The 27330-nt window shown below is 44.1% G+C and overlaps 1 protein-coding gene across 6 annotated transcripts in view; it reads left to right on the forward strand.

Moving 5' to 3' along the window:
• Positions 1-850: 850 nt before the first annotated feature.
• ITPR2 (inositol 1,4,5-trisphosphate receptor type 2) overlaps positions 851-27330 on the forward strand; it is a 348068-nt gene continuing 321588 nt past the window's right edge. For 3 of the 6 annotated variants that reach the window (XM_039542701.1, XM_039542709.1, XM_039542739.1), the window contains exon 1: positions 851-1335. In XM_039542701.1, the coding sequence (XP_039398635.1) occupies positions 1244-1335 (92 nt within the window). In that variant the 5' untranslated portion in view covers positions 851-1243. Of the gene's footprint in view, positions 1336-2091; positions 2273-2381; positions 2506-4904; positions 4975-27330 lie in introns of those variants that run through there. The other 3 variants (XM_039542713.1, XM_039542721.1, XM_039542737.1) reach the window with 3 other exon arrangements.

Genomic DNA, 27330 nt, shown 5'->3' on the forward strand with positions numbered 1-27330 from the left:
ATAGATAAATCAATGAGACCATAACCTACGCGCCGTGGGAACTGTACTAAACTGCAAATATATGCAATAGTTTCATGGGTGACCAAGAAGTTATTTTCAATAAAAATGATTCGGTACCTGAAGTTAGCATCATATTAAATGGAGGATCAAATTAAGTGCATCGGAAATGCTGACGCGCGAAAGACGAGATGCCCTGACAAAAAGCAGAGTAGGAGAAAACTCCACATTTCCTCTGTTCCCTCTTCTCCACTCTCTCCCCGAGCCTGCCGGGTTCTACAAGTGAGAGTGTGGGGTCAAACAGCAGCAGGAAGCGAGCCTAGCAAGGGATTGACTGGGAAAGTTCTGCTTGGGCAAAGTGTTGTGGGCAGGGGAACACGAGGATAACGGGTGAAGCTGAGGTTTAAGATAGATGAGAGAGAGCGAAGGGGAAATCCGATGTCAAGGAAATACAGCCCTGCAAACAACTGGGCACAGATCGGGCCACCCCAGCTCGGAAGGGCTCCTAGCACTGACGCCCGGCAGCCCTAGGTGCATCTCTCCCCTGCACAGGCACTGACCGGTGCGAGAAAGGAACACACGCACCCCCCTGCTGCCTTTCGGCCGCCTGAGTCTCCTTGCCCGCCCCCCAACGCTGCCGCGCTCTGATTGGCGGGGACGCCCGCGCGAGTCCCTCCTCCCGGGGGCTCAATGGGAAGCAGCCTTTGCAAAAAGTTCAGTGGGAGAGAAAAACTGCGAGCGCTTTAGGGCAGCCGAGCACGGCGGGGAGGCAAGAAAGAGCCCCGAAGAGGCGCTGGGGGAGGCGGACGAGAAGGGGGAAGCAGGGAGGACGAGGGGGGAAAGCGGAGGCAGGAGGAGGGAGCCAGGGGGCCATCCCCCATCCCGCAGGAGAGGGAGAAGGACATGAGGAGAGGACGGAGGAGTGCAGCAGCAGCAGCAGCAGCAGCGCGGCGCGGATCTCCCGCAGCTGCGGGGGCGGCGCGGTGAAAGGAGAAGGACCCTGCTCCAGGAAGGCGGTAGCGGCTCAGGATCCAGGCTCGCCCAGCAGCTCCGGGCGGCTCATGCCAGGCTGCGGTCGGGGGGAGGCAGCTGCTGCCACCGCTTCTCCTTTGGCTACTTCCCCTTCGCAGCTTTGCAAACAAGCGTCGGGCTTTGATCGCCGCCGGGCGGCCCCACCCCCTCGCGTGCGCTGCGGTGCCCCCCACCCCGCTCCGTGACCGGGGGAATGAACGGAAAATGAGCGAAAATGTCTGACAAAATGTCCAGTTTTCTGTACATCGGGGACATCGTGTCCCTCTACGCGGAAGGCTCAGTCAACGGCTTCATCAGCACCCTAGGGTAAGGAAAGGGCTGGGGGTGTGTGTATGTGCTCAGTGTGGGTGGCCGCTCTCTCTGTGCGGCGCATGTAGCTGTTTTCTGGGACACCCCCCCCCCCCCATGTAAATGTCAGGCTATGACATCTCGCTGCAGGACAGGGACCCGTGGAGAGAGCATTAAACATTGCAGCACAGGAAACAGCGGGGAGAGGAATGTGCTGTGTAGCAGCAGCAACTTCACAACCTTCTGTAACGAGAGATAAAAGTAGGAAGTGATTTAGAAAAAAAAGTTCTCGAAAAGGCCTGGGGAAGTAGAGCACTTTAGCAGCTTTGCTGGCAAAAGGCTGTTACACAGCGACACTTTCTTTTATTTATTCTCACACCAGCCCTTCCCTCCTCAACTTGATTTACTAGCTAGAGCAGAAGCCGATTGTTAGGAAATAAGGTTAGCCCTCTCTGAAGTTCAAAATCAGTACTTGGAAAGAAAGAAGAAAAAGTTTCCATGGATTTTTTTTTTTTTAAGTTAGGCCTATTCTTTTTTTTTTTTTTTTTTTAAAGCAGTATATCCTTCTTGAGGCTGTTGTTACTGAGCCAAACCTGCTAATCACATGCATTTGGCCAGTCCTGGGAGCATTCAAACTTCTGGAAGACGTATATCCTAGCAGCTGTTTGTCACCCTTTTAATAATTAAACCACCAGCACCTGAAATCCAACAATCCTATTATATTTAAATACCTCAGGGCAATAGAACTCACCATCATAGAGCCTTCAGGATTCTAGAACCAAGAAGCATTTAGAACCTTCTGGGTTTTAGTCTGTATGAGTGAAATCCTGGCAAAACTCCTGTGGACTTCAGTGGGGCCAGAATCTTATTGTGTGCCTATGCAAAACTTTATAGTCTTGGCATTCCTCTTGACCCACCTCTGAGAGCACCCTGAAGAAGTTGGTCAGATAACATGGTAGTAGAAAAGAATAGAAATAGAAGTCATAGGTTCTAAACTCTAACAACTTGAGTGTTCAGGTTCTGTTGTGAAATGGAAAAGAATAATTTCTTACTAAAACCTTATGCTAAAATATTAATATAGGCATCACAAAAATATGGAGCTTGGCTAGGTTTTCTGATATCTCTTAATAAGTAATGCTATTAACATTTGTATCACGTTGGTGTACAAGACCCTGATCCAGAAAACAGGTATGGTATTCACTGCTTAATATTAGGCACCTGACTAGACCCATTAACTTCAGTGGAGCTATTCAATTGCCTAGATTTAAGCATGTGTTTGTAGGATGAAGACCCAAGGGCCTCACTTGAATGGTGCTGAGCACTTACAACGTCTGTTAAATCCACTTGAAATATTGTCTGATGACTATAGACTTGTGTCCCAAAATTGCTCTATCCTGTAAGGAGTGCAGCATGGGGGCTCTTTAAGACTGTAGTTAAAAAAAAAACAAACAAACAAAAAAAAAACCCCAAACAATACACTTACATTTTGCAAGAACTTAGTTCACAGAGAAATCTAATTCTTTAAAACAAACACATTAGGAAAAGGGAATATGTTCATTATTTTTAACTGCAGCTCCTAAACTTGTTCTACACTACTTTGTACATCATACTTTACAATCATTGATAAAGGCATGCAGGGGTGAAAACTTTGAATTTCTTGCTCCACTTTGTAACCAACTTGTTAATTCTTCCGCTGCACTTGTCTAATTACATGTTTGTTTATCCATTTGGTGGTGGATTTGATTGTTCTAAAGTCTTTTCTGTTTTTAACATTGATCAGATGTTTAATTCCCTGTAGATGATTTTTCCCAAATCTCTCTCTTTCTGTCTTTAAAAAATGACTTACTGAAGTAGCTTTTCTTCAGGATTTGTCACTAACCTGAATGTTTTGAATCATCCTTTCAGTTTTATTTTGAAAAATATCCACTATTGAAAAATTCTATTGTTGATGCATATAAAATGACATTGATAATACATTATTATAAAACCAGCATTGTTACAGTGACATAAGGCTTTGGTAGTCCACACTGATGTCAGTGTGAGAGTCAAAACAGTGCCAGTGATTTTTTTTTTTTTGTAGCAAGTCCAAAGCAAATGTGTCCTTAATGATCTGTCATTAGAAATGTTTTATGGATTGTATGAACCACAATGATTCTCTTGGCACATATTGGAACAAAGCAGCTCCAAACCTAAGAGTTCCAGTGTGGGTTGTTTTTTAAATAGTGGCTATTAAACACCAAGCACTATATTCAAACTAATAGTTAAGGTCTAATCTATACCAATGGAAGATAACAAAATTCACTGTTAAGGCTGTGACTTCATCCTCTGCTAATTAACCCTGCTGTGCCTAAGTGTTGCAGAACATATGTAAGATTCTTTATATTCTGAGACTCCCACTCCATCCTTACTTCACCACAAAGTTTCCTGGGGTAGAAGCTTTAACAATGAATTTCTGTGGGTTTTTGTCTGTCACTTAAATGTTTAATGTTATTGGAAGGCCGTTGGTGTTCAGTGTCTTTCATACCTTTCATCTTACTTCCTGTTCCCTCACTTCATCTGCTTGCAAACATCTTTCCATGATGTATTCCTCCATGTCTAAATTTTGTCTTTCTCCTTCCACTTGTAACTCTGGTATTCATTTCACATCTCTGTTTTGCTGACTCTTGGAATTCTAAATCCCATCTCAAAACTTCCCCTGTTTTCTGCACCTTCAAATAATTGGATGACTCTTCCTGTTTTTGCAAGCTCTGTATTTCTTCTCAGTTAGGACCTCTTGTTGTTGAATTGTTTTATTTGTGTCATACAGCTAGGGTTGCAGGTTTGTCACAGTGGTAAAAATGTCACAGGCTGATTTTTCTGTTTGTGACTTTAATAAAGCAGTGTTTCCCAAATGGTGCCTCGCTAGGTGAGGTTTGGTGGAGGAGGGGTCAGATCAAATTGGAGTCAGTGGCATTGGGATGTTGGGCACACCTGGGAGTGTTGAAGTCATGATACCCTATAATATGTTCTGTGGCAGTGGTTGCAATCATTCCCTTTAGGTTGGTAGCAGCTATGCAGGGGTAGTTTCACCGGTAGTAGTTTCTGGGAAGAATTCTGCTAGGAAATCTGGCCTGCTGAAAGGGGAGCATGCTGTGGAGTGTGATTGTTCCTGAGTTCCTTTCCCTATTTACCCTCAGATCTTTCTTCCACTATCCAGAGCAACAGAGCCTCTTTCATATACAGGTGCTTCTTATGTGTCTGGAGGAAGTGGGGAGCAGGCAGTGGAATTGCTGCTCTCTTCACCTGACTGATTTGGACCCTCATTTCCACATTTTGCTACTGTCTGGACTGCCTAGTAAATGGTAGCCATGTAGCCCAGTATTTTCAGAGACAGTAGGAGAGGAAGATAAATCACCTCATAAACCAGTGTCTAGGTTATTTAGTTCACCAGGTAGCCTCACACAGTTGCAGTAACTTTAAATCCAACTCAAGTATACTGATTGTGAAGAAAAGACTGTTTTTTTGTTTTATTTTAAGCTGCCAAAGGCTAATTGTTCCTTAAACAAAGCGTGAGTGAGGCAGATCTATAAATAAGACTTAAATGTGCACAATATCTCTCTAAGCACGGAGGTCTGTCACGTAAACGGACATCGCTCCTTACAGAGTTGAATGAGCCAAGTAAGTTTGTTTGAGGAATGGAAGTTTTAAGTGGCTGCCTAATTCCCCAGGTTTGTCTTTCTTTCTTTTTTGTTTTTGTTTTTTTTCTGAGGTAGCACTTTCCTCACTCCCATTTCCTCTGGGAAACTTTAATTAAAAAACAAAATTATAAATCCAAGGATGAGCGATATAAGGTCAAGTTTGGGGTCAGTTTAGTGCCTCGTAGAGCCTAGAAAAATGTATTTTGCACTTGCAGTGCACCTGGAGCTGATAAGCTTATGATCATGTAGGAGCTCTGGCACTCAGATGCAAAAGATGGGTACAGTATAAGAACCTAAATAGACATCTAGCTGTTTTCTACCTTATGATTGTATTGTTACTTTATGCATACAAGGGCTTCCTTTTTATTTTTAAACAAGAAGATCACATTGCAATGTAGTGGAGCTGGCCATGAACCAGCATTTCCATTGCATGGGAAAATCTATCATTTTGATTGTATTTTTCCATTCTAAACCAGAACAAAAAGCTGAAATTTCCCACAAAATGAAAATTCTGAACCATTTCAATTTGGCACCATCAAAATACTTTGTTTCAATAACATTTCAATTAATGTAGTTTCCACTTTTATTTTAAGTACAATATATGTTAGACATATAGGTATAAATATAATATTACAATTAATATTTAAATATAATATAAAAGTGGAAATGAATTCAGCCAAAAGTTTTGAGTTTGTCAAAATGAAGTGTTTTGACTTTTCCTACCGAAATTTATTTAAATTGATACATTCCCGTGACACATTTTGATTTTGATGAAAATGTTTTTTGACAGAACATTGTTCCGTCAACATTTTTTTTTCCAACCAGCTCTACAATTTAGATGAAAAAATCAGGAATTTCTTTTTGGTGTGTATTCCAGTGCTGTTTGGTGTCTTCTACAATGATTGTGGCCCCCTTGTGCTGGGTGCAGTACGGACATATAATAAGAGACAGTCCCTGTCATGAAGAGATTATAATGCAAGTAGCTAAGACACACAAAGGGTGGGAGAAAAGAAGTACTGTTGTTGTTGTTGTCTATAGTTTTGGAAAGAGAATGGAGGCACAGAGACTGAGGCCCAGATCCTCAAAGGAATTGATTTCAATGGGTATTAGGTGCTGGTCACACAGGAAGTCTTTGATAGAGCTGGGAAACGAGCCCCTGTCTCCTAGGTCCTAGTCCAGTGCCTTAACCATGAGACCAGTCTTCCATGTTTTAAGAGTAAAATTGGAATAGTATATTATGAACATTTTTATGAATGGAGAATTAAATTTCTGTAGTCTTCTGGTACAGTGAGAAGAAAAAGTGTGTGTGTTAGGCAGCCGCATCAGCGTGTGTGTGTGTGTGTGGGGGGGGGGAAGTAATGCCAGCTCCCAGCCTCCTGGGTGGGTGTTTGGCTGATTGATCCATTAGTCAGAAATCCAGTGGCTACATGCCTTGTCTCGCCTCAGTAATGCTGCTCTGTGCAACTGCAGATGGAAACCTCATGGAACATTGCTATGGAGTGTACTGCCTAAAAGGCAGCTCTTGGTGGGGAGGGACAGGGTTTACCCCCTAAAGAAGAGCAAAAATGGTGTAACATTTCAGCATATGCATATTTTTTCCTTTAGTTTGCTGTTCCGTGTTGTCTTTACCTGCTTCTGTTAGCCCCTTGGGACAGATACCATCCCTTTCTACATCTTTCATGAAGTCCCTAGCACAATTTCAGCCTAGGCTTTGTAAGACCCACATTTAGCGTGATGTGGCTTTATTGAACCCAAGCTTCATGCATAGGCTGTATTTGTTGGACTCTGAGGAGCAAAAAGGTCAAGTAGAAGACTGAGCGTTGAGTGGAAAGGTGCTAGCTTGAGTACTACAAAGACCATGCAAATTAAAATTAGTAGTGCTGGTGGCCTGAGTTGGAGAGAGTCCTAGTGACCGGGGGTGCTTAACAATCCATGTAGCGTATCATACTGCCTGAAAATGTGTGATTGGTGAGGCACGTGTTGCACTGGCTTCTTTATTGATGAAGTTTTATTCTGCTTTTATGAACTAGAGAAATGTTAATACTTGGGATGAATGACAAATCCGTATCAGGTGCAAGTCTGGTAGTTAGTGATGTCAAGCTGTCTAGAGTGGCTCACGAGCCTGAGTGCCAACCTCAGGGCAAAGTAGGTGAGGTAAGATCTTTTATTGGCCCAGCTTCTGCTGGTGAGAGAGACAAGCTTTCACACTTACACAGAGCTCTTCTTCAGGTCTGAGAACCTAACTCAGGTTCTGTATTCTGTACTTAGATTTCACCAACTAAGCAGCAAGTGTGAACTCCTCAGGCACTATAACAGCCTTAACATGGAGTCAGTCAGTCCCCTTGGGCTCTCCCCTATCTTGCCACCCAGGCAACCTGCCTTTGTGATAGATGGTCCCTTACACCAAAAAAATCACAACAGTATTTAGATTACTCCCAGTTCCAAAGGACCAGTCACTTATCGTAGGCCAATTGCACTTCAGATCTCAAACCAAAGACAATGCTTGTAGCCAATCCTATAATACTAAACTAAAGATTTATTAACTAAGGTCAGGTCTACACTATAAACTTACATCGGTATTACTCTGTTGCTCAGGGGTGTGAAAAATCTCTACACTCCTAAGTGATGCATTTATACCGACCGAACTCCCGGGGTAGACAGCACTATCTCCATGGGAGAGCATCTCCCATTGATATAGCCATATCACCTCTTTTGGAGATTAACTACACCAGTGGGAGAAGCTCTCCTGTTGGCATAGCAGCATCTTCACTGAACTGCTACAGTAGACCTGCCCTAAGAAAAATAAATGACTTGTTTACAAGGTGAAAGCAGGTACACTCACACTCACACTCACACTACAATCTTAGGTTCCAAAAGATGATAATAGCTGCTATAATATGTAAGGCCTACAGGTCTTTTAGGGCTAAGCCAAGCAGCTTGGGATCCCTTGCTCAGACTTAGAAATGTTGCCCTCTCTGAATTCCAAGCAGCAAAGAGATCTCAATTTCTCCTTAACAAAGATTTTTATTCCCTTCCCCCAGTGTTCAAGCTGTGATGGGATGAGGGCCTTTGCATGTATGCTCTTCATGGGTGTGGGGGAAGCAGTCAACAAAGTCTTGTTCACTGATGTTCCACAATGGTTTGACTCGTAGGCCTTTTGCTGGGGAGGAGACACCACTTGTGGTAAACTAGTATTTCACACTTGGTCAGGCTGCTTGGTTTACAGTCTTCGCAAACATTTTTGATAGTTACAGAGTAAACACTTGCATGTTACCTTATAACATGGGATACAGATATTACAAGTAAGAGTAATACATGCAGCTTCCTACAAGCATTACATAAAGTCTAAACACATTCTTATAACTCTAATACCTATTTTAACAATATCAAGACACAAGTGAGCCAGACTGATTTCCAGCTATACATTTGTCAGTGTTCAGTGAGACCTAGGGGCTTGGCATAAGCTGGCACCTAGTCTGCCAGTGTCACAAGTGGTACAAATACTGAGAATTGCACCCATAATTTATTTTGCAGGCACAATTTTATCAAGACAAACAGCAGCCCCCAAAAAGGAGGATGAGCCTTAACCCTGCTGAAATCATGAGAGTCTGGGGTCAAAGGGTATCTTATTCTCCAGGCCCTTTGAGTCACTGCCCTCCATGCTGATGGTACCTATGGGGGTGCTGGTTTTGAGGGTGCATTTTGTGATGCAGACACTTGTTTGCTAACAACTTTCTTCTCATCAGGACTGGCCTTAGTGAAAATGGTGCCCTGGGTGAACTGGTATTTTGGCACTCCCCCTCCCACCATCACCTCTGGCTCCTATGGGCTCCCCCCTCTTCCCCTCCCCCGGCGGTTACCTATACTTGATATGGAATGTCCACAGGAAAGTCCATTCAGTGTAGATGGGCATCTCCTAGGGTGACTGGTCAGCAAATGCGAAAAATCAGGACAGGGGGTGAGGGGTAATAGTAGCCTATATAAGAAAGACCTAAAAATCGGGACTGTCCCTATAAAATTGGGACATCTGGCCACCCTAGCATTTCCCATGGCCCACTGTGAGTTAAGTGTCCCTTGATGAGCCATTTACTTTGACTAGTCCCTTTGAGATGTGCTGGCTAACTACCTTGTGGGCGTTACCCTAGGAGCAAACATTTGAAATACAGGTATAGAGCCAATACTCATAACTTCAGATACAAAAATGATACATGCATACAAATAGCATAAACATATTCCGCAAATCATAACCTTTTCATAGACATCTTATGCCACATTTTGTACAAGATTTGTTGCAAATATATAACAGTAGTTGCAACAATGATCTACGTGGTCATGTTTTTATCAGATAATGTCACAATGAGTAACTGCTACAGCTAGCAAATTCCTAGGCCGCTGTAAGCAGAAGTAAGAGTGGCATGGTATATGGTGTATTGCCACACTTACCTCTGTGCTGCTGCGGTGGCTTGTGGTGCCTGGCGCTTGGCCTGCGGCTCAAGGCAGGCTTCGCGCTGTCATGTGGGGGCTTCATCTTGCCAGAGCCCACAGCCCTCCTGCAGCCCTCTGGTCACTCCTGGCTCACCACGAGCATTTTGACAGGCAGTACCAAGCAGTAATAACAGTAATACAAGTGGGTGTGTGCACGTGTGAGAGACTATGTTGGGGGGATTGTGTGACAATATGTGTGTTGGGGAGTATGAGACTGTGTGTGACACACAATCTGTGTTGGGGGGACTGTGAGAGACAGAATGTGGGTGTGAGAGCCTGTGTGTGTGTGCGCATGTGTGTTAGGGAAGTTTGAGACAGTGAGTGCACTGTCACTTTAAGTCCTCCCTCTTCCCCCCTCACCACTTGGCCCAGCTCCCCCACCCCTCACTCATGTGGAAGTTTTGCTCCTCCTGGCCCAGCTGGCCCCTGCTGGAGACCAAGCAGTGCAGGGCCACAGGCAGGGAGGGACTCGGCTCCGCTCTGGGCAGCGAGCGGTGGGCTGTGCCACCAGTGACCGACCCTGGCTGTGCCACTCTGGGCTGGGGCTGGGGCAACGCCGGAGCCCTCAGCCGGCCAGTGCAGGGGAGGGGCTGGAGAAGAGAGGAGTCTGGCCACAGCCAGCCAGGGGAAGCCCGAGCCCCTTGTGGCGCCCCCTGGCTATGGCGCCCTGGGCGTGTGCCTCGTTTGCCCGGCCCTGCTTCTCACTGATATATTAAAGGTTCTAGAAATGTGTTGCTCTGCATGTCTTCCTACTGTAAAATGACTGGTCTGAATTCTGCTCTGATCAGTGGAGTTACTTAATGAGCCAAATTCTGTTCTCAGTTACATGATGTAAATTTAGAGTAGAGTATTATTTTTTCAGCTACCTGGTACATTGCATTTCTGATAAGTAACTATTCCCACTTAAACACAGCCCATAATATATATTGTACTAGATATTTGTATTGATTTTACAATAATCTCAACACACACACAGATGTAAATATATAAATAAAACTCAGTGGCTTCCATTCCCTGCAATACAATACGTGAATCAAAACCTATATCCATTTTAATGCTCCCACTTGAAGTAACAGCTATAGAACACTCTATTTTAACTTAGCCATCCATAATGAATTTCTTTAAACGTCTATCTGAAATATTCTATTAGTGGTGCCATCTTTAGTTAAACTGTAACAAAAAGCTTCACGTAAAACTCTTATGAGAGCTGCACAGGTGGTAAACTCCAGAGCTGGATTGCCTGTATCAGAGGTCTTTGCTTGTTGGAGGCAGAGCATACACTTTCAATGTGTGGGAGCAAAGCATCACACTTAAACAATTAATTCTTATTTGTGAGAGCACTATGTGGATGCTTTCTAAATATTTAAGTAGTACTGTCCCTGCTCTGAGGTGCTCACAACCTAAGGAAAGACAGACAAGTCTACAGACAGTAGGGGAAGGGGAGAAAAAGGCAATTGATTTATATACAAGTTGATTCAAATAACCATAAGCAGAATGGAAACAATGGTAAGAGGGACTTAAATGAAGATAAGAGAAAGGGTCTTACCAACACTTATAATTCTCAGTAAGGTTACAGGAGATAGGGGGCCATAATCAACCTCTCCTTAGTCTTAGGACTAAGGCCCAGATTTTTAAAGGTATGTAAGTGTTGCTGTGTTCAACGTTGCAATGCCTAACTGATTTAAGTGCCTAAGTCTTGTTTTCAAAAGGGATTTAGGCACTTGGGAGCCTTTATCCCATTGACAGTCAATGCCTAACTACTTCTAAAAATCAGGACCTAGCTGCATTGTGCCTCTACCTTTCCCACACGCAGGGGGAAGAGATTTATATAAAACACTTCTTACTCTCATAGGTACTGTCTCTCCAGCAGGACCGCTGGACAGCTGGTGCCAACCTCATTGGGAGTCAAAGGTGATATGTAGAAGATTGGATTCCAGGGAGGGTGGATTAATTACAAACCAAGTTCTACTTCTCAATGTGGGACTCATTTAAAATCTAAGGATCATTTAAAATCCTTAGATGCATATAAAACCTCCCCCCCCCCAGTTTTCTTGCTGTTATATGGAAGTTTGTGTCATGACCGCCATCTAGGTGGAGAGCAGAGATTGACCCACTGATCTGTAGCGTTAAAAGGATGGGTCTTTGACATGTTGAGTTAGTCATGCTTATCACCAGAATCTGTTAGGCTTCTATCCTCTGTTGATTTGTCGCAGATGGGGAGATATGTAACACATTGAGCAGAAAGTTACATTTGCTTTGAAAAGTTAATTATTTCTTGCAGGGAAAAAACTCAGATGCACTGGTCTATATAAACATTATCATTATTTTATTATTTGTATTGCCATAGAACCTAGGACCTTAGTCAAGGACCAGGAACACTTTATGCTAGGTGCTGTACAAAGACAAACAAAAAGACCATCCTGTGACGTTGCACTCTATATGACTTTCTGAAAGTATGCTGATGTGTGTGAATATAATGTAACTAAAATATGCTTCATGCAAAAGGTCTCTTGTAAGGTATCATTACAAAGCCTATAATCTACTGAGTGTGGTCATCCTATCTGTATAAATGTATCACTTTTGTATCTGAAACTAGAAATATGAAATATAACTCTGAGGGTCTATTGTAATTATGCAAAATGTGGGCCATTAATGGTGGTTTGGAATCTTGATGGCTCCCGTCAACCAGGACAATTGACTGTGGATGCCTCTGTTTGCAGGCAGGCCTTCCTGGGAGTCAGGCTGGGAAGAATGAAGGCTTGGGGTCTTACAGTGATGTGATCATGTCACCTGAACTGGAATCCATCTTTAACCTGGTGTTTTTCCATTGAGAAGGAGGGGTGGGAATCCAGAGGGACAAAGGATTTCTGCCTTATGCAAAAGCTATATAAGTGGGTGGAACAGAACAAAGGGGGCTCCAATCATGAGAAATCCCCTTATCCGCCACCTGAGCTGGAACAAGGGCTGTATCAGGGGAAAGGATTGTGCCCAGACTAGGAAGGCATCCAGTCTGTGAAAGAAACTTATTGAAACATCTCTAAAAGTGAGATTTTTATCTGTATTCAGTTTTATTACTGTACTAGGTTTAGACTTACGTGTTTTGTTTTATTTTGCATGGTGATTCACTTTGTTCTGTCTGTCACTACTTGAAACCACTTAAATCCTACTTTCTATATTTAATAAAATCACTTATTTACTTATTAATTGAGTATGTATTAATACCTGGGGGGCGGGGAACAGCTATGCATATCTCTCCATCAGTGTTATCGAGGGCGAACAATTTTATGAGTTTACCCTGTATAAACTTTATACAGGGTAAAACGGATTTATTTGGGGTTTGGACCCCAGTGGGAGTTGGGCATCTGAGTGTTAAAGACAGGAACACTTCTTAAGTTGCTTTCAATTAAGTCTGCAGCTTTGAGGCATGTGGTTCAGATCCTGGGTCTCTGTTGGAGCAGTCTGGTGTGTCTGGCTCAACAAGGGTGCTGGAGTCCCAAGCTGGCAGGGAAAGCAGGGGCAGAAGTAGTCTTGGCACATCAGCTGGCAGCCCTAGGGGGGTTCTGTGATCCAACCTGTCACACATCCCTGCTCCCAAAGTGTGTACCGCCTAAGAGGGATATGTTGGGGCACAGAGGGAAGGAAAGTGGAGTGGCAGTTCATGATTTTGGGGGGGAGGCTAGTACATTTTAGTTATGCATTTGTTCAGTTTTTGTTATTTATACATAGATGTCTATAATTAAAAATAGATTGAGAAAACAAATAGGAAAAAAATATGTTCTTTAAACCTTCAAACACATCGATTATAAATCAATAATTAGATGGAATCTGGAGCTGGTAGTGTTACCTATACTTAAGATTGCCTAGCACTTCCCATTATGGATCCTGTTTTCAGTTTCCTGTAACTTTTTGCAAAAGTTTGACCATTTTGGCAGAAATCTTTCATACCAGGTGTTTTGCCTCAGGCTGGTGGGTTTTATTTATTTATTTATTTTTTGAAAGTTTCAATGAAAATGCTTCAGTCATTTCAGAGAATGACATTAGGGAAAAATACATTGTACAATTTTTTTTGCTCTTTTCAACATGAGCAACCATTGTGTTAAAGCTCTTTTGTTACCATGCTTTGGAGCAGAGTCTTGAAATTTGGCTGAGGTGTCGTCCTAGTGTCAGGGACGGGCCTTTTGGAATCCCCATGAAAACTTAGCCAAGTTATAAGCCTCTGACAAATTTCAGTTTGTACGTAGAGACTTGTTAGAATTTGGCTGCTAAATTCACCAAAGATTCCATCTGTGGTGAATATGCTCCAGACACTGAAGCTCCTATATGCTGACCAGACTGCACGTTTCATTCCTGCAGAACAAATGAGCATACTCCGTCCCAGGGCTACAGGGGTAGAGCTGGACTTTCCCTGCCATTGCTCCTCTCTGCAGCTGGGAAGGCCACTGTGGCATCAGACACAGAACTGAGAAGACAGACTGTCTCTCTTGGGCTCTCAGTGCTCCCCCAGATGGGGCCTAGGTAGCAAATAGGAAGAGAAGGTAGCCACACTGGAATGCTGAGGGATGAGTATGTGGAGGGAAGCAGGGGTTGAAAGAGGATGGGGGGTGGAGGGAGCAGAAGGGGAAGGTGACAGCTGGTATGTGAAGGTGGATAGTAGTGGGATGGGGGAAGAAGAGGCAGGAGCCACTGTTTGTGTATGAATAGGAACAGAGCAGCAGGGAGCCAGTGGCTGGATAGGAACAAAGGAGAGAAGGGGAGAAATTGGGAGCTCTACATTGCTCTGCTGTCAAGTAGCTATGAACCCACTAGCAAAGTATGTGTCTCATCCCCTTTTGTGATTAGTCCACATAGAAGATCTAAAAGTTCAAACCCTGATGATGACCCAAACGGGGGTGGTGGTGGTGGTGTTCAAGATAGTTCCATGTATTAGATTTTTTTTTCAGGCTTTTTTATATTCGGAAATTATATAAAACTCCCCCTACATTAAAAGAATGTTAAGGTTGCAAAGTGAAGCTCTCAAAAGGTAGGAAATGCCGAAGTTAAGGTAGCCCATGCAACCTCAATTTGCCCCCCTTGTGCATATGCATTATGACACAGTCTTTAATTACATGATCACATGTTATTTTTCCACAAAATCCCCTACCTCATTGAGTATGCAGAGTGGATAATGCACTCGGAATGAATCAGGGTTGTGTAGTGAAAGAGGCTGTTGTAATCTCTATATAAGAGAGTTTTGGACTGACAGGTTTGCAGGAACTTCCTTTAGTTTGATGGCCACCACATGCCAAATAGCACACTGTTGAAACTGAGGTGAAAATATTTTGAAACAGAGGGGAAACTATAAAAACACGTCCAAATGTGATTTCCACTGTTTATCACATTGAACTGGATTTACTGTAGCTCCACTCTGTACAAAGAAGAGGTTTCAAGACAGGAATTGACTTTTAGTCTTTGACCTCCTGACATATAAAATCATTATCACAAAAATAAAACTGAAACTAGACAACTGTAGTGAATCACTGAATATAGAAACTTGCTAATGATGTATGTTTGGAGTTCTTATCTTGATTTTTCTTTTAATGGCTTATTTGACTTTGAAACAGTAGGTTGTTTTTTTTCCTCCACTTGATACAGACATCTAACAAATGTACTAAAGGGAGCTAAAAGCGTACATGCATAGTCGAGTAAATATCTCTTAAATGTACTGTTAGCCCCAAATGTTCAACCTTGTGAGCTTACAATTAAAACCTAGTGCCAGATTTTCTCTGTGCCAAGATCTGTTTATGCAGATGTGTGTAGTGTGGAAGTCAGGTAGGCAAAGGGGGTTATAAGTCATTCAGGTCACACTCAGAGGCTTGCTCGGTGAAAGGGGTCACCAGTACAAAAGTTTGAGAACCACTGTATTAATGGGACTCTTTCTAGCAATGCTAAGAAGAGCAATGTGGATGTTCCGGCTTGGGCTCTGAAGCCTAAGGGGGTGGGGTGGGGTTTGAGAGCCTGACTTCCAGCTTGAACCAGAACATCAAAGCAACGTCTACACAGCTCTCTTTAGCATGCAAGCCCAAGCCCCACTAAGGCAAGTCCGTTGACCCAGGCTGTGAGACTTGCTCCCAGCAGCTGTGCAGACATACCTTTAGCAGCTTTTCTGCTTCCCTTTATGCTAGGGCTGAACCAACCCTTGGTAGAAGAGTACCTACAGAGACTGTTCTGCTGTCCCAGGGTCGCTGGAACACAGTACACTATGACCCCATATCCTTTATCCCTAGTTGTATTACAGGAATCCATAGCTACCCCTTCAGGGCAGCTTTCAGTCCACTTGGGTTTTGGGTTTGGGCTGAACCGCTGGTCCCTAAATTCACTGGCAGCTCAACATCTCTGAAAAACCAGAGAACTTGTTTAGGTGTTTAAACTTGAGGCACTTAAGTTTGATATATTTGGCCAATTGGTTTTAGAGGACTACCATTTTCAGTGTTGCCAACAGGATTGTCTCTCAAGTCCTGTCGATAGTTGGTGTTTTTCTTAAAGCCCCAACTCCTGGGATTCTTGGGATAGCCTCAGCTTTCATGTAAGAAAAACTAAGCTTGTGGCTGTTCTGACTGTGGAAGAAAGCTTGAAGTGTGACTCCTTAACGCTCAAAACCGAGAACCCAAGTAATTCTTATTATTTTTAAGAATCTAATGATTTTTAGCTATGCCCCTGGGTTTTCTGGGACTTGATTTATAATATTGGAACCCTTGGGATTGGAAATGCTGCTTTTTTGCATGACCTTGCTGATAATATTTTTTAAGTTTGCTGTATTGAGATTGCCAAAGTGTTATCATACTGCTTCAGACTAATTGACCAACGGTGCACTTTGGCCAAGTAGTAGGTAATTCCATATTGCTTTTTTAGTGCAATAGGATTTAGAAAATAATTAAAGAGGAAAATAAAACTGATGTACTAGGAAGGACTGGAATGGAAATCTTTAAGGTAGTCAGAGCAATGTGATTTTAAAAAAATCAGACAGCAAATTCATTATTCTAACAATAAAATAAAAATAACAAGACTATTCACAAAGTTTTAAAAAGGATTACAAAAATTCACGTAGAGTGAAAAGGTTAACTGCTTATTAAGGTTAACTGCTTATTGATGTCTTGGACAAATTCCAACTTGGGTAATTGTGTTTTGCCAGTGTAGAGTCTGTTCTTCAGTTTCAACTGAATGCATTCTTCTCCACTTCCTATTCTGAACTGTGTATGTAACTCCATAGAATTCAGTTAAATAACTGCTGTTATTTATAAGTGAGAGAAGAATCAAGTCCATTAATGCTTGATGTTCCTCGCCTACATCTGTTTGTAAATCATGAGTAAATGAACAGACGTTTGAATTACATTGTTTTAAGACCAGTGTAAGCAAGAACAGAAAAATTAAAGGAGGGAAGGTGTCTGGTGCTCTTCAGGTCAAATACAGATCTCAACAGGCCAATCTTAAAAGTAAAGTAGGTTTCTAAAGTAATAAACTGAAGACATAATAAATGTCGCTAATTCTAATTTCACTGTATCACCAGTCAAGATTAGGGATGCAATGAATAAAAGAATTTCAAATCTCAAATTTGACTTAATCAGTCTTTCAGATATTTTAATGAGTCAAGTTGTTTATAAAATCCCTTTGAATATAATTAAAAAAGTTCTTAGCATGTAACTTAAAAATTATAAAACATGCATCCAGCTTAATTTATTTTGTTTTTGTTGGCAGTGTTAAGGCAGGAATTTTATTATTATACCAGACTACAGACAGCAGTTTGTTATGTAGCGTGTATTCTGATTCACAGCCATAAAATAGTGCCAGAGTCACAGAAGTTAATTTTTTACAGGTGTGCTGCTTAAAAATAATAAATAAAAGCTGTTTAAGGCCCTGTATCATTAGAATACATTGACTTAGAAATTGTAAGTAAATTTTTAAGACACAATTTTGGAAAGTCCTTTCCTCTTTTACTTATCTGTCAAAGATGAGTTTTTCCTGCTAGAGTTACAGGCATTACTAATATATAACTTAGGCCTCGATCCTGCACATTGCACAGGACTTTTGTTGACTTCAAATGGGAGTTATCTGCATGGAGCTGCTACAGGATTGGGTTAGCTGCTTGCTCAGTTTATATATTAGTGGCCTCTCTTGCAACAAACAAACAAACAAAAACCCACTAACACTTCTGAGGTTTCGGTATTCAGGTCTTGGCAGCTAAAACATTTTTGTTTGCCTGTTAGATTCTTAAATCTAAGCATGATTCTCTGTTGATGCGTTTGGATCTCAGTTACTTCATATTTTGTGTGTAATAGCCAGGAAATAGTTAATCCATTATATACAAAGTTCTGTGTTATACCTTTGCATTTGGATGAAGATTGTGCATTTAATCTATAGGAAGTTCTTGTACCAGGTTGGGGCTGCTTTTATAATCATCACCCATGAATATAGCTGGATGTTGGAGAGTCCTGATTCTACCACTCTAAAGTGCTGATTTAAAGGGGCGAGGAACTATCTCCTGTCGTTTGGTTCCTACTGTTTTTAGGAAGACAGTACTTTGTACGTTCTTTGTGTTTAAATAGATACTTTGTAGATGCAATCCTGCTTCCATCATCAAATTCTCCTTCTAACGGAAATAATCTCAAAACCCCTCCAAACTGGCTAACTGGTGAGATCAAAAAGAGGTAATGTTACTGTCTTTGATGATACCCGAGAGAGTCACAGGGAAAATTATTGAGCCTGCTAAACCCAGGGTTGTGAGTTCAATCCTTGAGGGGGTCATTTAGGGAACTGGGGTTTAAAAAAAAAAAGGATGGGGGTGGGGGTCTGGGAATTTGCCCTGCTTTGAGCAGGGGATTGGACTAGATGATCTCCTGAGGTCCTTTCCGACCCTGATATTCTATGATTTCTATAACTGAATGTTGAACACAGCCCCAACTCCCAGTCCAAAAGGTTACTTCACTGTTTTAGGGTATCTGTCCATCCATCCTAGGGTTTATACTGCTGCCCATCACCATAGTATTTGAGTCCCTTCCACATAAAATCAATAGCAAAGTCCCCAGTACACTTCATGAAGTCTCTGGCACTTCTCCCTTTATGTGGTAAGAACTTTGCTTGGAGTAGTGGTTGTTTTTTTTTTGTGTGGGGCGGGGGCATTGGGCTTGGTAGGAGTTTTGAGAATAGAAAGGAGTGTTCATAGTGAGAGTGTCATTTATAGTGGAAAAGCTTTCTCAAAGAGGAAGGTTTTGCAACATTTCCTAAAGATGATCAAACTCTGGATTTGCCTGATCTCTTCTGGCAGATTGTTCCATAGCCAGATATCCTTGACAGAGAACATTTTGTCCACAGCTCTCATGTGCTTCGTCCTTGGTGTTGGGATCTGCATTGTCCCATAGGCGTGCAGCTGTTGCAGAGGTTCATAGTGTGCTTAATTTGTAATGAAAGAGGTGCCAGGGCTCAAGCAATGGTTTATTTTCATAACTGATGTGCTAAGCCCAGTGGTGCTGGGGCTATGAACTGTCAAAACTAGAGGTGCCAGCCAGGGCTCCGCTCTGGCAAACCCTGGCATAAATTAAGTGCTGGGTTCATAGATCAAAGTTAGTGTTTTGATGTAGCTCGGGTGTGATACATTAATGGCTTTGAAAATTGGAGCCCCAGGGCCTTACACTGGCATTGGAAGCTGACTGGAAGCCAGTGGAGGGACCTGATGTGCTTATGGCAGCCTGAGCCACAAAGAAGATGGGCAGGTGCATTCTGTATCAGCTGGAGCATGGGCGTCCTCTTCACATTCAGTTTGATACAATGACTATTTCCATTTTATAGAGCATGTAGTTGTAGCCCCTCCTGTCTGGTAAAAGCTAGTGAACATGGCTCCATTTCATACTCAAATATTTTCCAGGGTTTTTTGAGCTTTGGCATATGTAATGGGGCCAAACTCAGTCAGGGGTGGCAGGGCAGATAATACAATCTGGTTAGGGTGGAATTTTCTTTCTGAGTTAGTTCCATATGTATTCATTTGATCTAATCCATGAAGTATGTAGACAGCTCTCTGCAGTGGTTGATGGTTAGGACTGGTGTTTGGATTGTGCAGCCTGGGTTGATTAGCGGGTTCACCGTGTGAAATAGCTCTGCTAGCTGTGATTCTGCCACATTCTATGTGAAGGAGCAGAAGGCTTGTTTTTGCCTCCTTTACTGCAGTGGTGTAGTCCTGTAAGAGTTGTTTGGTGCTGCTGGTGGAGGGGTTCAAAGTGTCTGTTGTGCCATTTGTATTTTAGCTTTCTGCCTGTGCACTTCATCTGTGAACCATGGTAATCTTCTTGCTCAGTGTGGGGGGAGTGCATGGCTTGGGCCAAAATGTTGGTGGTACTGGACATCAGGTGAGTCTTGTATTTGGGTGAGTTATTCTCCTAGGGCACGTTGAAAACCTGTGGGATTTCAGGAGTCTTCAGGGATGGACTGTCTTTTGTTGATCACTACCCTGGTGGGAAGTAGGGAAGGCTCTGCCTTTTGCTTGCATGAGGTGGTGAGAAGGCCAAGGAAGTGGTATGTTGGTCCTAGGCTGAAGATAGGGTCCAACATATGTCCTGGCTGCATGTGTAGGTTCAGACTGCTTGGGAGAATCCCTGGAGGCCATGATATCAGGTACTACTGTATCATTAAGATTATCTATGTGAAGGCTGAGGTCTGGGGATTCCAGTACCATCATGGGTGGCAGCTCTGTAAGTACATCCAGGAAGTTGACAGAATTGTTATCTGCAAGTCTACACACCACTAGGAATCCTAGGTTCCTCTTGTCCTTTACCTCACAGATCATATGGATGTATTCCTATGTTTTTGCTTCTGGGATGGAAAGTCTTCTGCAGCTGAAAGGGAGCAGGACTACTACTCTACTCCCCCTCCTTTTGTCTGGTGCATTCTGAGGTCTGTTTTGGCTTCTGACACATGGAATATCCTGGGAGGTCTATCTGTGCTAGGATAGGCATTGAATGATGTCTCAGTGATGCAGGCAAGCCCGGGTGTTCAATCCAAATGAAATCATGGCTGGCATATTGAAGATGTTTTTCCCTGTCTGTGAAATGATAGTACTGAGTTGGCTCTAGGTCTGGTTATAAAGGTTTATGTTCTCCTCTGTTTACAATCTGATTGGGGAGGGTGGAGTGGCCTGTGGGAGCCATTAATGGCTCTATGATTTTTCTGGGCTGATCCATGCCAGCCCCATGATAGATTACATCAGTTCTGAGGTTGCTCTAAGATACATCAGCTGTTAATAGTCCCCAAGTGATTGTGTCTGCTGGGGCTTGCTGGAGTGCACTGTGGTCTAGCTTCACCTCTGCCCCTCTTGTGCAGCCAGATGGGGGAACTGGCACCAGGGTAACTTGTACCAACTGAGAGCTCCTGCACAATGGGAGAATTCTCAGCTGGACAGATCAAGCTGCTTTCTGGCCGCTTTGCAGTGCTGAGAAACGCAGAGGAGGATCTGTCCTGAAACCTTGGCAGAATCTTCTTAATGTGGTTTCCAGTAATTTTTGCATAGAATTAGTGAGCATAAATATTATGGTATCTCTTTCCTGTATTGGGACTGTAAGTACATAAAAATCTGTCTTCATGGCACTTTTATATAAAAATTGTAATTATTTTGGTTCCGTTTTTGTGGTGCTTTTAAAAAGCCACCCACTATCTTTAAAAACTTAAATCAGAATGCAAAATAAAATAAAATAAAACCTATTTCAGACTCTGTGCGCGCACATGACTCATCTCCCAGGGTCCTGTTTAGGGGATTGCACTCGTGAAATTCATAGGTGAGTGGAATTGTGGCATTAGAGGTTATTATCAAGAGATGAGGCCTGATAGTTTTCCAAACCACTAATTGATCTGAAAGGAGTGAACTGGTCCAAAGTACACCTTAACTATTTCATTAAATCAGGCCAACAATATCTCAGAGGTAGTGTTATCAAATGTAGCTTACAGATCAGATCCGGAGTGCGGAGCAGCTCTGGAGCAGTAGAGCTGCAGGTTTTTGCATGGAGCTGGAGCACAGCTCCAAAACCCTGGCAGACATCAGTATGTAACTGTGTCTCAGGCCTGGTCTACACTACGCGTTTAAACCGGTTTTAGGAGCATAAAACCGATTTAACGCTGCACCCGTCCACACCAAGAGGCCCTTTATATCGATATAAAGGGCTCTTTAAACCGGTTTCTGTACTCCTCCCTAACGAGAGGAGTAGCGCTAGTATCGGAATTGCCATATCGGATTAGGGTTAGTGTGGCCGCAAATCGACGGTATTGGCCTCCGGGAGCTATCCCACAGTGCACCACTGACCGCTCTGGACCGCAATCTGAACTCGGATGCAGTGGTCAGGTAGACAGGAAAAGCCCCGCGAACTTTTGAATATTTCCTGTTTGCTCAGCGTGGAGCTCCGATCAGCATGGGTGGCGATGCAGTCCGAAATCAAAATAAAAAAAGAGCTCCAGCATGGACCATGCGGATGTGATCACAGTAAGGGCAGGCAAATCCGTTCTATCAGCGCTCCGTTATAGAAGATGAAATTCAGAATCATTTTTAAAAATTCTCCAGACAGATGCCATAGCAGGGACTCAGCGCACTGCAGCGTGACAAGCGTAACGGAAAGCCAAAGAATCAAATGGACGCTCATGGACTGGAGGACTCAAGCTATCCCACAGTTCCTGCAGTCTCTGAAAAGCATTTGCATTCTTGGCTGAGCTCCAAGTGCCTCTAGGGTCAAACAAACAGTGTCCATGGTGGTTCAAGGCATAGCTCGGCAATGTACACCCCCCCACCCACCCCAGAAGTAAAAGGGAAAAAATCCTCTCGTGACTATTTAACATGTCACCCTATCTTTACTGAATGCTGCAGATAGATGCAGTGCTGCAGCAGTCAACACCAACATCCTTGCTCCCACCTCCCCCCTATGGGTGGCTGATGGTGCAATATGACTGGTATCCGTCCTCCTCATCATGAGCTTTTTGGCACGTGGTGCAGTGCAAAAGGACTGGTAACCATGCCGACTAGCATCTGTCAGGTCCCCCAATGTCATGTGCACCTAATTTTTCATGGTAGATGGTGCAGTATGGTTGATAACCGTCTTCATCATAGCAACAGGGGGCTGAGCTTCATGAGCCCCCACCCTTCATGTGTAAAGAAAAGATTCAATTGCCCCTGGACTAGCAGCAGGATGCTGGGCTCCTCTCCTCCACACTCCTTAATGTCCTGTCTGGACTATCATAGCAGCTGGAGGCTGCCTTTCACTCATTTATCACTAACAAGTCACTGTGTCTTATTCCTGCATTCTTTATTACTTCATCACACAAGTGGGGGGACAATGCTATGGTAGCCCAGGAAGGCTGGGGGAAGAACGGAATCAACAGGTGGGGTTGCTGCAGGAGCACCCCCTGTGAATAGCATACAGCTCATCATTCCTGCAGGATCTGACACAGAGCAGCTGTGATCTCTGGGTCTATGATACAGTGGTTCTCTAGTACACTTGCCCATATTCTAGGCAGGACTGATTCTGTTTTTTGATACCATAAAGGAGGGATTGACTCGGAGTCATTCCCAATTTTGGCTTTTGCGCCCCTGGCTAAGAGCAGCCAGGGGCACTTATGACAGCAGCAAATGGTGCAGTGCAAAAGGACTGGTAACCATGATCATCTTTTTACCAATTTATGGATTGGTAGATGGTACAGTATGGTTGGTAACCATCTCTGCTGTCATGCAAAAGCAAAAGCATGCTGCTGTGTAGCGCTGCTGAATCGCCTCTGTCAGCGGCATCTAGCACACATACGGTGACAGTCACAAAAGGCAAAACAGGCTCCATGATTGCCATGCTATGGCATCTGCCAGGGCAATCCAGGGAAAAAAGCCGCGAAATGCTTGTCTGCCGTTGCTTTCCCGGAGGAAGGAGTGACTGACGACATTTACCCAGAACCACCCGCGACAATGATTTTTGCCCCATCAGGCACTGGGATCTCAACCTGGAAATTGCAAGGGGTGGGGGAGGCTGCGGGAACTATGGGATAGCTAGGGAATAGCTACCCACAGTGCAATGCTCCAGAAATCGACGCTAGCCTCGGACCGCGGACGCACACCACCGAATTAATGTGCTTAGTGTGGCCGCGCGCACTCGATTTTATAAAATCTGTTTTACAAAACCGGTTTATGCAAATTCGGAATAGTCCCGTAGTGTAGACGTACCTTCAAGCTCATCGCTGAGAGAGAGTCATACAGCCTGCAGACAAATGGTGTGTCAATTTTGTACTGAGGCCTGCAGCCAAATCAGAGATCCCACGTTGCCTGAAATATGTTGGCAATCACCATCTCAGAAACGGCAGCAAAGAGTCCTGTGGCACCTTATAGACTAACAGAAGTTTTGGAGCATGAGCTTTCTCAGAAATGAACATTTGAATCTGACTGATAATAGAAGAATAAACATTTGAGAGGGCTTTCTTAGCGGGGGGGCCAAACCTTGATTGACACAGCTTGACTGACACAGTGCCCTCTGATAAGGGGCGGGCGGAGGTAATAATAATTTAGCAATTGAACTGTTCCATGGCAGTGTACGAGAGTATTCAAGACAATATATTGCAAGGTTGCTGGAACAATTTGTATCGTGGGGGTGCTGAAAGCCTTTGAACCAACAGTAAACCCTGTATATGGTGGAAACCACTTCAAGCCAGGGGATGCAGCAGCTCCAGCACCCCTAGTTCCAGCACCCCTGATGTGTTGCTTTCTTGGGGAGAAGAAAAGCTTGTGTAATCAGTACGCAAAGCTCTGCTGCAGAGAGGGCTTGAATGGCTTTTGATTATGCAATGAAATCTAGAAGAGTGATTAAAACAATGAGCTGATATTGGGTGGGGTGTCTTTAGCTGTACTGAAGAGATAGTACAGCATAGTTTATTTTTTGGGTACACATGAATGACTTGGGGAATTGTAACCAGGGTGATTAGAAGGCTTTTAATCTCAGTGCTCTAGGCAGTCATATAGCTACTTATAATGGTATCTAGCAGTCCAGAAAGGGGTGTGGAACTGTAAGGAAAGGATTAGAATAGTCTTGCACTTCTGAACATCATTGTACAATATTAGATTGACTTCCATAAGGCTGTTTTTTAAAGGGGGGCTGTGTACATTAATTAGCTTAACTAGAAACTAGGTTTAAGCTTTGGTACACTCTTTTGGCCTCTTGTTTGTAGAGAAAGGATCCAATAACACTATAGCCTTGCTAGCACCCTTAGGTGTGACTGTGGCAGGGCCAGCTCTAGGTTTTTTGCCACCCCAAGCAAAAATTTTTTTGGCTGCCTCCCAGCCCAGCGCTGGCTCCCTCCTGTCCTCCCCACCCTCCTGCTGTCCCATCCCTGGGTCACTGGTAACTCGCTCCCAAGGCAGGTCATTCAGCAGGAATTTTGGATGTGCACAGAACAGACAGGATTGGTTCCTATATGGTTACAGAACTGCAGTAAAGTGGAACAGTTTCCAGCTTGTGTGATTGGAGGAGATCTGGATGCATATTATAAGACTGTCCTCCATAAATGAGGAAAGGTTGAGGTGCCTTTATTATTCTTTTGTTCCGCTCTTTGTTTCTATGGGGAATTTACCAATGCAATACCACTGTCTTCCTTTTAAACAAATAAAACTATTAAAAAAAAAAAAGGGGGGTGGAGGAGCAATAGCTGTTGAAAATAGCAATTCCAGTCCTAAAAACTGCTTGGTCCACGACAGTATGACATTTTAATCCACCTGATAGGCTCGGGCGAAGCGCAACGCTCCACCACGGGAACCTTCACACAACTGAACTGGCCATGCTGCATTCTGCTCACTCTGGAGCCTCTTTCACTCCATTGCTCCCAGAATTCCCCAGAATTCCTTTGCACAGAACTCCTCTGGGGAGTTGACATCAGTCTTCCCTTGCAGCATCCGGGTGAATTCACCAGCTGCACCTCACTGAGCTGAGCTCCACCTGAGGACACCAGGGGCTCCACCACCTGAAAGGAGAGGTCCCCAGCATGGAAAGACTGGGATCCCAGAGTCTGATCGGTCCCAGGGCGATGCATCTGTGCAAGCGATGCATCTAGCCATCTGTGAACAGATCCATAAGAGAAGTTCTGGATACACATGGCTCTCGGGTGATGCAGCTGCGCTGGGAGAGCACGGCTGTGCAACAACAGACAGCACAGCTGGCAACAAAGCTGAGCCAGACAAGGGGGCTGGCGTCAACGCCCAGACATGCCCCCAAAAAGTCAGGCTGCATGCCATTCTACAGCGGTCTGGCACCGCCTGGAGCCCATCTACTAGGGACGCCCTTGGCAGACACTAGGCGGATGTTTTCGTGGCGTTGCAGACGAGGGGTTCCGAGAGGATGGCACAGTGGGAGGTGGGCAGCAGCTCGTCAGGCGCGAGCGCTACATGAGGAGGGGTTTGTGGAGGGCCAGTGAGATCACAGCCAACACAGAGATCCCATTAACACCCCCATCAATGGCCCATCATATCAGGACATAAAGGGTCTTCAACCCTAGACCATAAACATAAAAAGAATTAAACTTCAGATAAACTAGCTTATATTATATATAAAAAAAATTATAAAATTAAAAACTATATATAAAGAATATATATACATATCTAAATATAACAAAAATAAACATATAATAGTTCCAAAATATTCTCCTAAGAGGGAGGTACTTGAAGGGTGCCTTCCTGGTCCCTAAGGCCTTAGGTGCCTTATGTGGTGCTCGTGGGGCACGGAGTGATCCAGAGGCCATCCTCAAGTAGAAAGGAATCATTGCCCCGACCAGCATGGCTGCATACGGTCCTGAGAGGGAGGCTCTCGAGTCTCTCAGCTGCACTCTGGTCTGCGTCTGTCCAGGCTGGAGTCTCTCAGCATCCTCTCTCTGCCCGTAAGTCGCGCAGCATAATGTTTACTTTACTGCTGGATGCTCTGGCAGCATTACTACTGTCTGTTACTACTGTGAATGCTTGAGTTTGCGCCAGGAGAGCAAAGAAACAGCTTCCAGGGCTGGGCTGGGCAGTCGAGGAGGGAAGCGAGGTTCTTCTTTCTGAGGGCTTCGCGAGGGCTGACTCTATCCATTAACTGTTGCTTTCCTTTTTCCCCCTGGCTGATAAGGAGATTCATTTACGGATTCGCTTGTGCAGCCTATAGTCTGGGCTACCCAGGCCTGGCTGATGGTGATGCAAGCCTGTACCCATCCTGAGAGCTCGTGAGACTAGCTGCCCTGTATGGTGCCCTGTATGGAAACTGAATAGAAACTGTTCAGTGTTGCGCCCAGGAAATCTGATCCACTGTTCACTTAGTTCACTATCACTGTGTTTTAGCACTCTTCACTTTTCACTCCTCTTTCACACTTTCCAGAGGCTCTTTTTTATAGCTCAGCGAAAGAAAAAGACTAGATAAATATGTTCTCCCCAGATGAAGACGGCTCCAGACTGGCGGCAGAAAGCAGAGCAGGACGGGAGGAGCCGAGCCGGTGGACAGAGCCGCCCATGTCAGCGGAGAGGACCAGACATCAGGAGGGACCAGCCAGCTCAGGACAGGTACCAACAGGGAATCGGGAGGAAACAGAGGCCAGCTCTGAGCAGCAAGATAGGGAGCAAACAGGCGGCAGGAGAGAGGAGAGGACTGCCAGGCGCTGTAGCAGAGGCCAGAGCCCCCAGGCAGGAGGAGAGTCCCCTCACCCAAATCTGTCAGGCCCCCCCCCGCCAAAATAACTGTCCCCCTCACCCAAAATAACGCCAGGGGCGGCACAGCACCCAAAGCAAAGCATACCACAGCACTCCCAGCCACACGCTCTGATGCCATAAACTGCATCCCCTTCAAACTTCACCATC

Source organism: Mauremys reevesii, linkage group 1 (genome assembly GCF_016161935.1).
Source record: "Mauremys reevesii isolate NIE-2019 linkage group 1, ASM1616193v1, whole genome shotgun sequence".
Taxonomy (NCBI): domain Eukaryota; kingdom Metazoa; phylum Chordata; order Testudines; family Geoemydidae; genus Mauremys; species Mauremys reevesii.